Raw genomic sequence first — 16,935 nt, 5'->3', positions numbered from 1 at the left:
CCTCCAATTTCAAGCCAAGTAGTTTCCCATCCTAGATCAACGCAGCACCCCTTATTTTTCACTTTCTAGGTGAAACGAGTACAGGAAAACTCTTGACGATAGACAACACAGAAATTGCACACCACAACTGGCCCTTTCGTAGCATGAAAATGTTAACATCATCTGTGTGCCAAAATGATCTGCATTCCGTTTCTTGTAATTATACCTCATAATTCTGAATTACACATTGTTTGAGCCACCATATGATGCAAAGCTCTTGTCCCAGAAAAATTCTCTCAAAGCCAGGGAGAGTTATAAATCGGGGTCACAACGGATTTAACGTGTAGGTACTTGTGGAGGGCATCCAAACCGAGATCTCTCCCGAAGCCGCTCATCTTGTAGCCACCATAAGGGCAGTCGTTGTCGAACGCAAAGTAGCAGTTTATCCAGATGACGCCAGCTCGGATTGACCTCGAGACCGTGTTCGCCAGATCTATGTTCTTCGTCAGAATCCCTGCCGCTAGACCGTACCTGGTGTCGTTGGCCCTCTTGATTGCCTCCTCCACGGTCCTGCAATCCTCCGTAAAATGATGAATGTTGCACAATGTACTATAATAGTTCTCTGTGTTTGTTTCAGCTACAAAGAGTAGTGGCTCAATTGCGTCGAACCAATAGCTTTGGATACCAACAGTGGGGCATACTCACTTGAATTTCATGAGCGACATGACGGGGCCGAAAATCTCATCCTTCACGATCATGTTGTCCTCCTGATGGAACCAGAGAGTTCGAGGATAGCGCAAAATAGATAGAAGTTTAATTCCTCTCAAAGCAAAGCCGCATGTTCTTTAAGGAACGTGCTGTGGATTGATAGTGCACCTTAACATTCGTGAAAATTGTTGGCTTAATGTAATACCCTTCGGTGCCCATACGCTCGCCCCCGGTCAAAAGAGTGGCTCCTTCTCTCTTTCCATGCTCGATGTAAGAAAGTATCTTCTCAAATTGTTTCTTATTGACCTAGGATTTACCACAATTCGTGTCAGGCTAATTGTCTACCATAAGCTTTATCGAACAATCTAGCCGATTCTTGCTTCATGCTAGCATTCGCTCTTACCTGCGGTCCTTGACGGACATTAGGATCAAACGGGTCGCCGACCGACCAAGTCTTCGCCTTCGCCACTAGCTTCTTCTCAAACTCTTCACAGATCCCTTCCTGAACATAGACACGAGAGCCTGCAACACATATTTCTCCCTGAAACAGAGGGTTCAATCAAGAAACCATCATGATGTCGGGCATTCGGAGCTTATTCTTTGTTTTCGCAAACTCCAAAAAAAAAATCAAACGCCTTACCTTGTTAAAGAGGATACCAGTTAGAGCAAGATCAGTAGCGGTATCTAAATCGGCATCATCAAAGACTATGAGAGGCGATTTCCCGCCCACTTCGAGGGACACTTGTTTCAAGTTGCTTGTTGCCGCAGCCTGCATCACCATGCGTCCTACTTCCGTAGATCCCGTAAAACTGACCTGAAGTGAGGTTTTGCAAGTTGCATTAGTCCAAGCTGAAAACTCATGAGCACATCAAATTTCCATGAAAGAAAGAACTTGGGATCGTACCATATCAATGTCCATATGACTGCTTATCGCCGCACCGGCCGTCGGTCCAAAACCGGTTATGACATTGATCACTCCATCAGGAACACCGGCCTGATAAAAAGCAAACCAAGATTTAAAGGCAGAAAATTTACTTGGATAATTTTCATGTGTATCCTCCCCTTCTTTTTTTCGACAACTGTTTTTTGCAACAACTTTGTTATGACATAACAGATATTCAAAGCGTGTTTTCACTTGCTTAACCATCACTTCTAGACTAATAAATGACGAAATTATTTCGATGTGCCTACTGAACTAATTCCAAATAATTAAATTATCTATTTATTAATACAATTGCATGATAGAAAAAATGACTTCTGCTCTCAAAAAGCGTCTTTCCCACGTCAATATCGACGTACCTTCTTAGCCAAATGACCGTAAAAGAGAGCCGACAGAGGGGTTTGCTCAGCGGGCTTCACGACCATGGTGCAACCAGCCGCCAGTGCCGGGGCAACCTTGACAAAGAACATGGTGGTCGGGAAGTTCCAAGGGATGATGTGCCCGACCACGCCAATGGGCTCCCGCAGCGTGTAACCATGAAGCTCACGCGACATCTTCAATACCTCGCCATGGATCTTGTCCGCTGCGCCGGCATAGTACCTGAGACATGTGGCAGCAAGAGGGATGTCCATGGCCTTGCCCATACCGAACAGCTTCCCGGCGTCGATAGTGTCCAGAGCGGCCAGCTCATCTATATTCTCTTCGATCAAGTCTGCGAATTTCGACATGATCCTTCGTCTTTGCTGTTGATCAAATTTATAATCAAATGTAATATAGAATTCAAGTTCATGAACATTGGGATTCAGAATGCAATGTGGCTTCCTCACAGGAAACTATGTTCTGGATTTGGATAGAACTTCCTTTGTTACATCAAAATTAAGAAGATAATACCACCAGAATTAATTCGTAAATTCATGAATCGCTTATGAATACAATTTTTATCGAATTACACTTGTTAACAAACATCTAACCGCCTGCATGTAGGGATTTTTTTTTTTTTTTGGTTCCATGTCTCTTTGTATTTAAACATGGAATTGCAGACAACTTTATACAATCAGCACAAAAGCACAAAAGAACACACGACAAACCAATCGAATCACATGTCAATGTTTTCAATGCTCACAACTTGTCGTTTGTCCGTATGGTATTGCTTGATAGGGTCGGACACTTCCAAATTCAACGGCCATTAAGTACTTTGTTGTGGCCCCCCGGAAGATAGGGGAAAACGAAAAATAAATCCCGAAAATATAATTAATTTTATTATTATTTTACCCAAAATCGTATTTTGATCGCCATCATCTCAACCATTATTAGTCATGGAGAAGATACTTTCATTTGGTTGGTCCTCCCTGATTTCTTAGGGCTCAACGCCGCCCTCCTCCCTTGCTTGCCTCTTTGAAATCACCAAATTAGGGACCGCTCAGGTTTGACCAATATTTGAGAAAATGTTACTGAAAATTGGAAAATATCTTTGGAGGAAAATTTGACGTCTTCGTTGTAATCAATGCTCCGTTAGTTTCACGGATAGTAAATGATGCCGAAAATATTTTCATTTTGAACAACATAACAATTTATGTCTAAATACTTTCGTGGACGTGAAAGTATTTTTTTTGCTTGTTTATTCATTTTTTTAAGCGATTCAAATAATCATCTTTGGGAAAATATATTCCGAACCATTCATTTTGCACAAAACAAATCAAGCCTAAGTTGAAGAAGATTTTTCGATGAATCATACGACGTAGTCACTTAAATAGAATTTATAATTTTGCCCCTAGACGCTGCAGTTGCACAAGTATTCTTTTCGATGTTACAGTTGCTTATGCTAGATTAGGAAAATAACTATTTCGGCATAGCTAACTTTAATAGAAAATGCTAAGCAGTTAAAGCCGTTTTGTAAGGTGACGAGTCAATAAATTGAAGGGGCAGGGGACGTTACGTAGCCGGGAAGGCGGGGCCAAGGTCCATGGTCAAATGCCTGGCGGGCAGCTTTCACGGCCAAATCCACGTCCTCTTTGTCTCCCTCTGCAACTCTCGCTGTCACTTGTCCATTTCTTGGATCTATCGTCTCCAATGTCCTCCCTGTTCATCCAGTTTCGATCACCATCGGAAACTAGAAACCAAAAAGGGGAAAAGAAGAAGAAGAAACCGACGAGAAAAAGAATTTGTGGGGACTGAACGAGTTTTTCTAATGGTCAACTGCAATACGATGTAAGATTTCTCTCAAGGGTCCATCTTGATTCAGATGGTCCTTGTCCTTTCGATGCTCTGTTTTTCTGTACTCCGAACAGAGCGTGTGAATTTCACTCATCAAGAGCAGAACAGCTCGAGTGAGATCAAAACCAACTTCAGGGCAATCGGATCATGGCACGACCGTAGTTTTTTTTTTTTTTTATTAAACTTTTTTAGAAAAAGGATAAGCTGGCAAAGAACAGAACTTTACGAGCACATCTGTCTGAGAGAAGAGTGCGGTGAAACATGAAACAGAGTAATGAATCTTCATCAAGCCAGCGCAAGAACTTGACAAGAAAGTTGGTGACTTTCTACCTTTGACAGAGTCGACGAACTTGCCATTGATGAAGAGCTTGGTGAACTTGATCTCCGGGACGTGAGCATCGTAAGTCTTCAGACTCCCGTTCCCGTTGCTCTGGTTCTCTGCCATCTCTCACTCCTCTGCACTCAAAACTCTCTTACGTTTTTGGCAGAGGGAGGAGGGACGGTCCCCTTATATAATAGATAGTCGTTTTTCTTCTAGCAACACCTAGGTCGGATTCATGAATCATCCTTGTTTTTTGCCTTTTCGGTTTTGACTTAAGTTCATAAAAGAATAATTTACAGAACACCGTATAAAACCTCGTAATTCGTGTTCACGACATTTAAGTTAATAGCATATGACGGGAAAATTTTTCAATCCGGTATGTTAAGAATTAAGAATTAAGAATTCAAGAGTTCGGTCAAAATTCATGTGAACACAAATGCACTAGCTAAGGTTTATGTGTTGATTTCTTTAACTACTATGCAAATGATATGTCTAGCATTCAGATTCAGCTATATTATGACATTTTTTTTTTGTCTTTTTTTCACTCAAGGATGGAGTTTCATTATATTCATGTGGTATTTATGATGTAATAACTATATAAACATGACAAAAATTGAGTTCTTATGCTCCACAACATATACTACGTAAAAGGAGAAAAAAACTCTTGTAAGTCATAAGGACAACCAAAACCCTTTTAAAAACAGCTTAATTAAACCCTAAAAGGGCATTTTTTTTTTAATCATACAGTGTGGCGTGGTCGAGACGTGTATGCACTCACGCCACACGTGTTGACCACGCCTTTTTTTTCCGTCGTGCATATGGATGGAATTCCATGTGGTCTAAAAGTCAGAGGACATCAACTTATTTCCCAAAGTTGACGAGACTCGCGCGCAACTGGCGGTTGAAAGACCACGTTAAAACTAGCTATGAACTGTCTTAATTCAAATAAAATTAATCAGAGAAAAAATTTTAAATAAAGATTCGAAGTGTTCTCATTATTTCATGAAAGGGACTGATCAAAAGTATTTTCTTTATTTTTTTAATTTTCTTCCTTTTTCTTTTTTTTTTCCTTTTCTTCTTGCTAGTTGACCGGCCACCGTCAAGAAGGACGGACAAAAAAGAAAAAGAAAAAAAATAGGAAAAAAGAAAAATAGTATAGAAATTAAAAACGAAAATGACGAAAATGCCCTCGATCATGCTCTTGTTTGAAATGATGTCACTTTTAGCCTTTATTTCGAATTTTTCCTTAATCAGTTGACACATTTAATCACGGGTCTTAGTCCGTTTGATTTCATTTTGCTCAAAATGTCTAGTCGAAGGGGATAATGGGAAGTTTGCGTTTCTATATTTGGCTGTGCATTTAATGCGCATCTTTGCACCAATGAGAAATGGCAAGAAATGGCGTCCCGGCCGTTACTTGGGGTTGACTTGTCTCTATTGGAACGAGATGATTCCTTTCCCCCTACGAAAAAGTAGGCAATTGCTTTGAGTGTTCCAACGATGAAATCCAACTCGTTCTTGACATTTTGTTGGGTTTTGAAAATTGGAAACGAAAATGCACTTCAGCCGCCTGAAGGATGCATATACGTGACGATTGATATAGAATACGAATTAAATTTCAAGTATTCGTGATTTTTTTTCGTGCTCTTTAAAGTTTGTGATCGATATCGATGTCCGGAAAAATATTCATGTGAATGAGAACAATCAAATCGAGCAACGAGTGAATCATGAAGCATTTTATCACGGTGAGATTAAAATTTGAAGATCACCACCAAGAGACACCATGAAGTAAGAGGTGGGAGGCAATATGCCCTTGCCGAAGTAGCTTGGGTGATTAGTGCATTAGTGGCATGAGTTGCTGGATAAGTGCAGCCAAGCATTATTTATGATTATCATATTTGCAATAATTGATTCTAGCAAAATAAGTGATAATTTTCTAAAAAGTTGTAAACATTTTGTATTGCGGTCAATTCAATCTTAAACTTTTCAATTTAGTCAATTTACTCTGAAACTTTTAAACAATTTTATAATGTAGCCTATTCCGACCAATTTTGTCTGAAAATTGCCGATGTAAACGCCAATTATCCTACGTGGGATGGTTGAAGGGCCATTTTTTATTTTCTTAATTTTTTCCTTTCCTTTTTCTTTTTTTTTTTCCTATTTTCTTCCGCTGGTCAGCTTGCTTGACGAAACAAGACATTTTCGACCAAAATTAATCATAAAAACATATTGACAAATCGTTAAAAGGTTGGGGACTAAATTGGTTAAACTAAAAAAATTAGATATAAGGATACTAGAAGTACCAAAAGTTTTGTATGACGCTCATTTTGGTGTAATTTTTTCTTGTCGAGTCACTTGAATGCCGCTTGAAAAAAAGCAAACACTTAGGTGCCAACGCCAATTGGGTTGCCCGAAATTTGACGTGACCACATGTTAATAATTTCCCCGACCAGTGTGGTTTGCCGGCATACCCAATTAGCATACCCCTAAACAACGTCACTACATGTTTTGCCTCAAATTTACAACCCTAATTTGAATTTTCCCATATTCAAAATCCTAATTCAATTTTCCCCCAAAACCGCATTCTTCCCCTAAGAAACGGCAGGAATCCCTGGCCACTAAACATCAGCGGGGACTTCAATCGCCATCTATCTCACTACCCTCATCATGTCCCTCCTTCATGTGCCTCATCCTGAGCCTCTCGAGAAACATCATGTGCTTCATGGGCTGAATCGCCGGTCGCTGGCACGACGGCTGCGGCACCGGCAATAACACATGGGCATGAGCTTGAGCCTTGCTAGCATCGTCGTGGGATGATGATTTGATGAGGCACCTGGCGAATGGAGGAGGAGGAGGAGGAGGGGGAAAATAGAGGAGGAGAGAGAGAGACTGGGACAAGATTGCTCGATCCATGCTCCCATACTTCGTGCGTGCGGCGTCGTTTAGGAAGTCCACGTGGACTTGTTTTTAATATAAAGATGACATGTACGATTACATATTTATTATAAATCTATTGAAATTTATCGTTGAAAATACTTAAGTGATCATTTTTTTATTCAATTTTGCATTTAAGTGAGGCGGCTAAAAATTTCGGCACCAAAGTGAGAACCTTATCAAACTTTTGACACTTTTAATGTTCTTAGACGAAAAGTTTGAAACAAATTGTCTGCCGTATAATAAGTTTATGACTTTTTTAAAAAATATATATAATAAAATAAAAAGGGTACGGAGATTAAGGATATTTTAGTAAATATGAGGGTTGACACCACATTCAATAGTTCGTCTTACAATTTGTATGCATAGATATTTTTATGTCCATTCTAACGCCGCCAAACCGTCATGAATCGTAATGGAAATTCTTCTTTGTTTTTCTCAAAATGAAAACTGGCGATGATAAGGATGGTCAGACCAATAATTGAATTCGCTCTTGCGGCACTGGCAGCCCATTTCGTCAGATTGTGGTCCTTACGAAAATGACTCGTCAATTAAAAATTTCGTGCGAGGAGCATTCACAATATACGATATTTGTTCGTCCTTGGATAATTTTTTTTAATATTCTCAGAAGTACGTAGTTTGTGTATTATTAGTATGGATAAATACACCGAAAATCCTAAAACTTACCGTCAAAATACAGTCGAGTCTTAAAACTTTAAAAGAACGTCATCAAATCCTAAAATTTATCGCGGTAGTATAATTGAGTCCTAAAACTTTCGGGAAGTGCAATCAAATCCTAAAAAAAATTTTAGTTTGTACAATCAAGTTCTAACGTTTATCAGCATTTTCCATTTATCAAGTTGGACAAAATTAATGAAAGGACTCGATTGCACTAACTTAACAAATTTTAGTACTTGATTACACTTTTTAAAAGTTTTAAGACTCAATTGCACTTTTGTGACAAGTTTTATAACTTCCAATGCACTTATCCCTTATTAGTATTGAGGTAGTGAGGGGCGGTCACCAAAAGGTCATCGAATCATCGAAACAAAACTCAAATCGTCTCCCACCACTCTAAACAACGACCGTATAAGGAATGTTTATCAAGATAAATTTAAGCGTATGTGACGAATTTAGTCATCATGTGGAAAATGATCAACTAAAAAAGAAAAGTGAAAAGACATTACTCTCGGCAATCTACTCGATCATTAATTGATCTTGTTTCTTTGGCTTACACATTAAAGGTGCGTATTAGAGAACTTTTACAAATTAATGTCGTCTTTGTTTCATGAAAAATGACTCATTTGGAAGATACTTTACTGTAAAATGATCGCTCATATCGCTTGAACTAATTAGTCCATGAAAAATGTTATTATTTTCAACAATAATTTATGTGCAAACATTTTCATAAACAATAAAAAAAAATTTCCCTACAATCATTTTTGTAAGCGATACAATCCATTATTCTTAGAAAAATATTTTTCAAATCAGTTATTTTTCTCGAAATAAAAAGAGCCTAAATGTCATACAGAATTCCCTCATTCTCCTATCGACAAAGATTTATAATTTACTATCTCGATTGGCTCATCATTTCTGTGGAGCTCGGTTGACTATTAAAGACAAAAAAGGGAAAATCAACCCAACATTTCCTTTGCATATTGCGGCAAGAATTTCAAACTCTATTAATAAGTACTCCAAAGGGGACGGACTTGAACTTGAACTCTCTCTTAACTGCCACCCTGGATGAATGTATCACATTTATACTACGCACTCCTAACAAAAAGTAAGGTCTAGAGAAACTAGGCCATATTCTTACAAGCTATTTCTAGTGATGTTCTAACAAAAACAACATTAATCTACTTTAATTTTTCATAAGAAAAATCATCTGCAAAGCTATATAAATATCTGTATCTTTACTACATATAATAAAATGCACTCCTCCAACTCTTTGGGCATTTTCAGTGTTTCGGTTGAATATCTAAAAAGATTTGAACTTCTGTTAACGTAATGTTTCCCTTTACTTCATAGTTCTCGAATTCTGTTCTAGTTAGCATTGTTGACCTATAGAGCGTTTCTAGTATTATATTGTCTTTTTACATTCCACTTGTTTCTCGGTAAATCAGCAATTGAAAAATACTTCTTCTCATTTTCTGTTGTTTGTATTGCTTAAGAAAATGAGCCAACAAAATAATGTTTCTATCTTCAACAAAAATAAGGTATTTGTCTCGTATGAAAACATTTCATGTTGACTTATCTTCCTAAGTGATAAAACTAACACTTTATCTTAATCTTTTATAGATTTTTACGGAAAATGCTATCAAAAACCTCAAAGTATACCGATGTGAACCAACTACAACTTTTTTTTTACCAAAAAACTCCTACCTTGTACTAGTGTGACGCATATCCTTTCCCTTGCGTAACGTCGGAAAAAGAAAATGGAAACAAGCCTAAAAAACAAAAAGAAATATTCCAGACCGATAAACCTTGAATCTCAACTAGCCTATTCAAGCATTTTAGAGTCAAGCGTGGTGAACTAAGAAGTTACTTCAAGATTGAAAGCTCTCTCCCGTGTGATTATTGGGTCTAGACTTGTTGGTCGCCTTGACTCTGATACCAGTTTTGAGTGATCTTGGGCTCTCTCGTACCAACAGTTAGCTGAAAGGATGATATTTTTCCTCATACTTATAAACCGACCACCAACTCCTTGCATAACCGATGTGGGATAAACCTAACAATAATATCTCTTAAGCCAAAGTGGCAAGAATGACATAGGAACAGAATGCAGTTGGGGAAAATTTCCTTACATTAACCAAAAGAAGGCTTCAGGAGTCAGCGTTTAACAATTTCCTTGCTCTAAAAACCTCTGCAATAATGGATTGAAGGACTTCTTCATAGCTGCAGAAATGCACAATTGAAGGACAGTACATTTTAGTTGGACAGACAGAAATTTAAAGGATGTTAATATGACGATCTGATTGTTGATTTGATTTCTCAAACCATAGTGACCGAAAGATCTTTTAACTCAGAATACAAAAGAAGAGAAAAACAAGAGAGTAGACAGAAGAATATGTGCAGTTGTACCAGTACCGGATATCACAAACTAGAATGATCTACCTCTTATTCTATAGGATTGAATTTGTTCGAGTGGACAATTATTTGAATGCAAAAGGGTTGCGTTGCAGAACTTTGAAACTCCCTGTGTTGGGAAAGTTCAATTCAATGACTGTTTTATCTCATGATTTAGCAGCGAAATAGCAGAATTACCTGGAATTTTTCAATACGAAACCCTTCATTGCTGCAACCTGAATTAGGGCCTCTTCCCATGACTTCACTTCGTTGTTGTCGAAGTTCGTTCGGTGCTTGTCCAGGTCGCTTTTATACAAATCAGTTTTGAGCTTAACGTCATCAATCTCCACATCGTAGAACATGGGGAGGATTCTTCTTTTCCCCTTTGATTCTGACGTGCATTTTACCATGTGGGCAAGCTTGCGGAGACAACAATGACTAGAAGCGTAGCTTCTAGAAAAGATGGGTATGCAAATATTGGAGTTACCGAGTGCCTGTAGAATCTCTTCCCCAATCCCTTCATTGGACCTCAAATCATCCTGATTACTATAAACAGAAACTCGATCTTGTAACATCCCATAGTGAAGGAAATTGACAATGCTGAAACGAATGTCTAGTCCCTTAAAACTCAAGAACACATCGTACATTGGTAATCTGTGGGAAAGCCAAATCGATCTCGAGACATCCAATAATCTTTCCAGGATAGTGCGGCCACGACTATCCAACACCCAACTTTCTAAGCCCTCGATGCCCTCAATGGCTCTTAAATTTGGACACGCTTCTAACTCTAGATGTTGTAGCTTACCCAACTTAGCCAAGTTGGGTAACTGCCCTATTAAACCACAATTGGAAAGAAGGAGGTACTGCAAAGATTCCAGTTCCGATAAACCTTGAATCTCAACTAGCTTATTCAAGCCCTTCAGTTCCAAGCGCTCCAGACATCTTAAGAGTGATAGACCAGGTATTTTCTCAAGGGATTTACATCTACGTATGAAGAGTTCCCTCGGATGTGTTAGGCCTGGATTGATAGGTAAGTGTGATATTGCACAGTCAATTACATGCAGAACTGTCAAATTTACCAAGTTGGAAAATTGTGGCAATGGACTAATACCCCTGAGTTTCAAGGTCGACAAATGAGATGGGAGCTGAAAGGACGGTTGCTCTCTCATTGAAGTTGCTTCAAGTTTGGACTGATAGTCCTGCCAAGTAGAGCGAGGTATATTTGTCGAATTGCTGAATCTTTGTAATTCTAGATGTTCTAAATCAATGATGCTTGAGGGGTGAGGGACAAGAGAGAAGTCCGGAGCTTGAACCGCCAGGAATTTCAAACTTGATGGAAGAGCCGGCACTCGTTGAAGCTCAATCGAACCCACTTCAAGTTCTTGGAGATGGAGACGACTTATCTCCGGAGGCAATCTAGAAACACTAGTAAATGCTAAGTTCAATGTCTTCAAATGGATTAGCTTCCCAATTTCCTCCAAGTTTTTATCCGTCGGATCCCAAGATCGATTGGCATATAAACCTTCAAGCATCTCCAGTCCTCCAATAGTACAAGGAAACTCCTTTATCTGAGTTCTCCGTAAACTCAACACCCTTAGTTTCTTTAAGTTTCCGATAGAATCAGGTAGTTGAACTAAGCCTGACGCTGATACATCCAACTCTATCAACATTTTTAGCTCCCCAATTGAGCTTGGAAGTTCCTTTATCCCCACGCACCCGTGTAAAGTTAAGCATGTAAGACTCGCTAGCCCTCCAAATGAGTCCGGGAGTTGGCGGATTTTAGGATGCTCGTTTAATTTAAAACTCGACAAAGATTTCAAATTCCCAAATCTCTCTGGAAGCTTCAAGAGTCGAAAATTTTGGGGCATGACAATCTGCTTTAATGATTGTAGAGAACCGACTTCTTCAGGCAACTCCCCAAGAGAACTACACCCTTTGATATTCAAAGTCTCTAGGAGTTGAAGTTTAGAAATGGAGGGGTGAATAGTGATTAAGTTGGAACACCGAGCAAGTGTTAACGTCTCCAAAGATGTGAAATTAGAGAAGTCGGGTGTCCTCCTCAACTTTGGGCAATCCGTTAAATCCAGAACTTTTAATTTTTCTGTCATCTGCAAAGAAAAACGTGGAATTAAAAAGAATGAAACACATCAATCAATCTAGATCGTTTACATAAGTAATTATTCTCATTTTTATAATTCAATATACTCCAACATTTAATTGCAAATGGTGCGACTAGGTTGCTTCTAATTACTAGAGATTTATTTGATAAAACAGTTGGTTTGTTCGTAAAATATCATTGGTAACCGATACTACTAGTGAAGTATACAAGCAATTAATTCATACTCTAAAAATGAAAAAAAACAAAAAAACAAAAAAAGCCTGCTCATTTATAGAAAACGAAAGGCTGCTTATAATCTACTAGGGCGAGCCGAGCGAGCCTGGTAAATCGGTTCTTTCATTAGTCTTTTGACCACTCATAAGCGTTGGTACTTGCAAAATCAAAATAAAGCTAACAACATGCTATGAATTCATTGTAAAAGAATAGGTCTCTTCATAACTCAGAACCATTAACCAATTCTCGCAGTGAAGTATGCTAGCAATTCATAGTCTTCTAGCTGAAATACACACTCGTTTGTCAAAGCGAACGACTGTTCATAGTCTACAAGGATATTTCAACCTGATAAGTAAATTATTTTATTTGTATGTTGCTAATAAATTGAACTTGGTACTCATTAAAACTGAAGCGATGGCCATAATCTACTGACCATTTACCACGATAAATAGTATTTTGTTTGTAAGTTACAGCAGTTAAATGACACTATTAGTAAAGTATCTGCGCAAATTGTAACCTACTAATTACTGATGGGGGTCGCTCGGTATACTCAAAAACAATTGGTGATCTGCTATTAGGTTTCATGATGGTAAAAATTGCTATTTCTTTGACAATTTATCGAACTCAAAAGTTGCCAATCAGTTGTTACTTATCAACGATATTTCCAATTTACCATTCACCTACCATTCCAATTTACAATGCACACATGGAACTCTATTTCGAGTCTATCAACTATATGAGAATAGGACACCTTTATATATCCCTCACTCGTGCATCTTCATGATGTAGAGTTCTATGGGGGTAGACGCACATACACGAAAAGAGTGGTATTGGCTCTAGCACCATAATAGAAAGTCCAATCCAAAATCTTAAGCTAACAGATGGAAGGAAACGGCATGAATATAAAGAGCATATAAGACCCATTGTCAAGCAAAGTAGGATAATATTTTAACAAATAGCTATTAGAAAAGCGACTGCAACAAGCCATAAAGCATCCCGAGTTCAAACTCCAATGTAGGTAAATCTTAAATTCCTCAAACCAAGTTGATGATGGATGCTTGGATAATACTATGGACTGGGGAGCACAGCTAATGATTCTTGCCAGTGCAGATTTCAAGCATATCATATTTGTATGTGGCTCGATTATTAAAGCAGTCTCTAGGGAATGAATGAGATAAAGAACAACAATGATATGCCACTCGTTATATCATATACTGGGCTGCCATGTGATTCTATAGCTTCCTCTTCTTTCTTTCCAAAAGGGTTTAGCTGGTTGTAGCCGACTCTAGATGTTGGACTTGTATAGAATGTTTTAGATCAGGGGATCACGCAACCTATGTATAAAGTGCATCGAATGATCCCTAGACATGGATAGAAGGTGAATATAGTAGGGCATATCCTACCTGGATTTGGCTCCACCCACCCCAATCATCTTCGATATCGCTCCTTGAAAGGTTTAGCACAACCAAATTAGCAAAATGAAAACTCTCCGCGTAAAATTCATTTTGCTTAATTTCCCAAGAAAGCCATCTTAACTCCGAAAGAAGATTGCCGAAGTTGCCAAGCATATCAATGCCTTTCACTTGAAGGAACCTTAGGTTTGGTAGAGCAGCTAGTTCTTCAGATGCAATGCCGTGGCTGCAGCCATCGGAAGTCAGGCTTAGTGCTACCACATCTTCATTTCTCTGCATATCACAGACTCAAGATTGAACATGCAACATAAACTGTTCTCTGTTTTCTCAAAATTTCAAGACAGCTACTTAAAAAGCCAATTGTCAGGCGATGTCTTTTGGGTCTCTCTTCAAACTTTGAGATCTTTGACCTGAAGGTCTGACGGAGAGATGTAACAGCCACAAGACAAAAGCGACAGTAGACTAAGCTATCTATCGGATGCATATTTTAACAAAATTGCTTCTCTAAACGGGAAAGAACAGATGCAGTTCCAGTTTACCTTTCTTCGCTCCAGTAGTTTCAGGGCATCCTCACGAATCCACACCCTACAAAACTTGCGAGGACACGCTCGAAGAACAATGTGCCTTCCAAAGTCTCGAACTTGGTCGTGCATCCAAAACCTGTTGTCATCTCTAATCTTGATCAAGGACCTTTGAGAGAGAACCCTCATTGCAATGCTGGGAAAGTATCCACAATCGTTCCACATGATAACCGGATATGTTCTGTCGACATTGATGAAGAAGCAGGCTATATCCAAAAATACCTCTTGGTGCTTGTCCTCTAATCGTTCATAACTTATCATTAACGTGTCTCGGACATCCTCAAAAGGACCTTCCTTTAACTTCCTCAACGTCTCGTCCCATACTTCTCTTTTATCCAAATGCCCCAAATCTTTGCCCCAGTCAAAAAGGTTGGACCCTATCACGACAACAGCCAAAGGGAGCATGCCCACTGTACGAACAATTTCTCTTGAAAGAGCATGATATTCTTCTACAGCAGAGTCACTTCTGAATGCATGCTTATGGAACAGATGAAGTGCTAAATCAAATCTCATTCCACGAACTTCATAACGCAAAATTCCTTCAGGTTGGTTTGGGACAACTTTACTGGATAAGCCCACTTCAGCCATCAGGATGCTTTCATCCCTAGTTGTTATAATGATTCTGCTACCAGAACAAAACCAATCAGATTTTCCGGCTGCAAGTTTTTCGAGTTGCTCTTTCTTGTCTAGATCATCAAGAATAATGAGTACTTCTTTATTACTCAATGCTTTTTTTATCATCTTGACCCCACCATCAACATCTTTAATTTGGTTAGCAATCCCATGGCCAACCAAATCTGATAAGAGCTTTTTCTGCAATTCTATAAGTCCACCATGAGATTGCGATGACGCTCGAACATCTGCCAGAAAACTACAACGGTCAAAGTGAAAAGATAGTTTGTTGAACATGACTTTGGCAAGAGTTGTTTTTCCAACACCACCCATGCCGTGGATACCGACAAAACGTACGCCACCAGCGCCAACATCTAACAACTTCATTATGGCTTCCATCTGAGCAGTGTCTTCAACCAAATGTTCGGTCACAATTGTTTGTCTTGTATTAAGTTTACGGGAAACCTCTTCAACAATCAATTCGATTTGTTCTCCTTGGCTGCAGCAAAGCATGAAAAATGCATTTCATTCAAAGACTTGATAGACCACAGGACTCTAGGCAACATGTAGATGCATAACTCAGCTGTTTCAACTACTCAAACAAATTGCAAACTAAGTTCTATAATCATTTGGACCAAAAAAAAAAAAAAAGTTCTATAATCATTTGAACTGGAAATTTTCAAGTGCACGTTGGGTTTTAGTTTTTTGGGGGTTTGAAAAAAGTTTTCCACCCATACCTATTTACCATTTGTAGTTTTTCGAGCACAATCTTAGTCAGAATTCCTTGAACTTCTAAAGTAATGCCACATTGATATAAGTTTGAAAATTTGGACACCACAAAGTTTCTTTCAAAGTAAAAGTGCAGGAAAATTCCCCTCTGCAAGAGGCTTCTTCCACATTGTGCTTATTAACCATAAAAAGTTTGAGCCAATTTACCCTTTGCCTTTAAGATCCCATCCCTTTATACGTGCAACCTCAACAAGGGCATTTTCCCACCGCTTCAATTCCTCGGAGCCAAACTTCTTCTTGTGCTTGGGCATGGCTTTTCTATATAACTTGGTTTTGAGCTTGACATCGTCAGAATTCACGTCGTAGAAGATGGGAAGTATCTCTTTCTTCTCATCTGATGGTGAGGTGCATTCCACCATGTGCGCAACCTCACGTAGACACCATGAACTGTTAGCATAACCCTTAGAGAAGATAGGTATGTAGATTCGAGACTTGTCAAGCGCATTCAAAAGCTCTCCATGAATTTCTTTACCGACTCGGAGTTCTTCGTTGTCGAGGAAAACGCGGATTCCCGCATCTCTCAAGCGATGGTAAAGACAACTGGTGAATCCATTGCGTGTATCTGGTCCTCGGAAACTTAGGAACACATCGTACTCTTCGCAAGATGCATCATCGGCTCTCGAGGTTGACTCTGAGTCCCTCCTTGACGCTCGGTTCTCTTTTCCAGGCCCATGGTTCGTTCTTGAGGTTGATTCCGAGTCCCTCCTCTTCCATTTCGTCAATTGTCTCCAAACCCTGCCAAAAATTACAAACTTTTAATCTGGTCGAGACTTGAAAAATAGGAATGTAAATTGAACAAGCGGGCTGAATTGCATCAAACATGTCCAGGAGCAAAGTCTCATTGTTTGCTGCGTTATCTGTCAACAAGAGCTCGAACAGAAGTTGAATCAGAGCACTTACAGTCCTCCTACAATCAAAGCAAGGATGGTGATTAGAGCCTGACTCCCGCCGAATTCCATGAGAGGGCTGATCCTCTCAGCTGTATTCACCCACAGGAGAGAACCACGCTTCTGTAAAAAATGCCTAGTTGGGAGAGTTCAGTGAAG

General features: G+C 39.1%; 2 protein-coding genes across 2 annotated transcripts; both read right to left on the bottom strand.

Moving 5' to 3' along the window:
- Positions 1 to 259: 259 nt before the first annotated feature.
- On the bottom strand, positions 260 to 4,304 carry LOC115733943 (aldehyde dehydrogenase family 2 member C4-like). The gene is made up of 9 exons (XM_048277403.1): positions 4,172 to 4,304; positions 3,564 to 3,706; positions 1,987 to 2,370; positions 1,592 to 1,681; positions 1,328 to 1,501; positions 1,091 to 1,228; positions 856 to 993; positions 685 to 746; positions 260 to 549 (listed from the first exon to the last, which is right to left on the bottom strand). The coding sequence occupies exons 1-9, from the start codon at positions 4,284 to 4,286 to the stop codon at positions 276 to 278; spliced, it is 1,518 nt and encodes a 505-aa protein (XP_048133360.1). The 5' UTR covers positions 4,287 to 4,304; the 3' UTR covers positions 260 to 275.
- A 5,425-nt stretch (positions 4,305 to 9,729) lies between these two features.
- Positions 9,730 to 16,935, bottom strand: LOC115734064 (TMV resistance protein N-like). Its single transcript, XM_048277396.1, has 6 exons — positions 16,790 to 16,935; positions 16,037 to 16,624; positions 14,447 to 15,599; positions 13,899 to 14,180; positions 10,362 to 12,271; positions 9,730 to 9,992 (listed from the first exon to the last, which is right to left on the bottom strand). The coding sequence occupies exons 1-6, from the start codon at positions 16,846 to 16,848 to the stop codon at positions 9,920 to 9,922; spliced, it is 4,065 nt and encodes a 1,354-aa protein (XP_048133353.1). The 5' UTR covers positions 16,849 to 16,935; the 3' UTR covers positions 9,730 to 9,919.

Source organism: Rhodamnia argentea, chromosome 4 (genome assembly GCF_020921035.1).
Source record: "Rhodamnia argentea isolate NSW1041297 chromosome 4, ASM2092103v1, whole genome shotgun sequence".
In the NCBI taxonomy this organism is placed as follows: domain Eukaryota; kingdom Viridiplantae; phylum Streptophyta; class Magnoliopsida; order Myrtales; family Myrtaceae; genus Rhodamnia; species Rhodamnia argentea.
This window is presented reverse-complemented; position numbering and strand designations above follow the sequence as displayed.

What these genes read in the sequence shown, in the direction of transcription:
- LOC115733943 (XM_048277403.1), bottom strand. Translation starts at nt 4,286, where the DNA reads ATGGCAGAGAACCAGAGCAACGGGAACGGGAGTCTGAAGACTTACGAT. An exon ending in GGCCCCGCCTTCCCGGCTAC is followed by an intron (nt 2,371 to 3,563) that starts GTAACGTCCCCT and finishes TTTGATCAACAG; the next exon opens with CAAAGACGAAGGATCATGTC. An exon ending in ATGTCCGTCAAGGACCGCAG is followed by an intron (nt 994 to 1,090) that starts GTAAGAGCGAAT and finishes GGTAAATCCTAG; the next exon opens with GTCAATAAGAAACAATTTGA.
- LOC115734064 (XM_048277396.1), bottom strand. Translation starts at nt 16,848, where the DNA reads ATGGAATTCGGCGGGAGTCAGGCTCTAATCACCATCCTTGCTTTGATT. An exon ending in TGGGATCTTAAAGGCAAAGG is followed by an intron (nt 15,600 to 16,036) that starts GTAAATTGGCTC and finishes GCTTTGCTGCAG; the next exon opens with CCAAGGAGAACAAATCGAAT. An exon ending in GTGGGTGGAGCCAAATCCAG is followed by an intron (nt 12,272 to 13,898) that starts GTAGGATATGCC and finishes TTTTCTTTGCAG; the next exon opens with ATGACAGAAAAATTAAAAGT.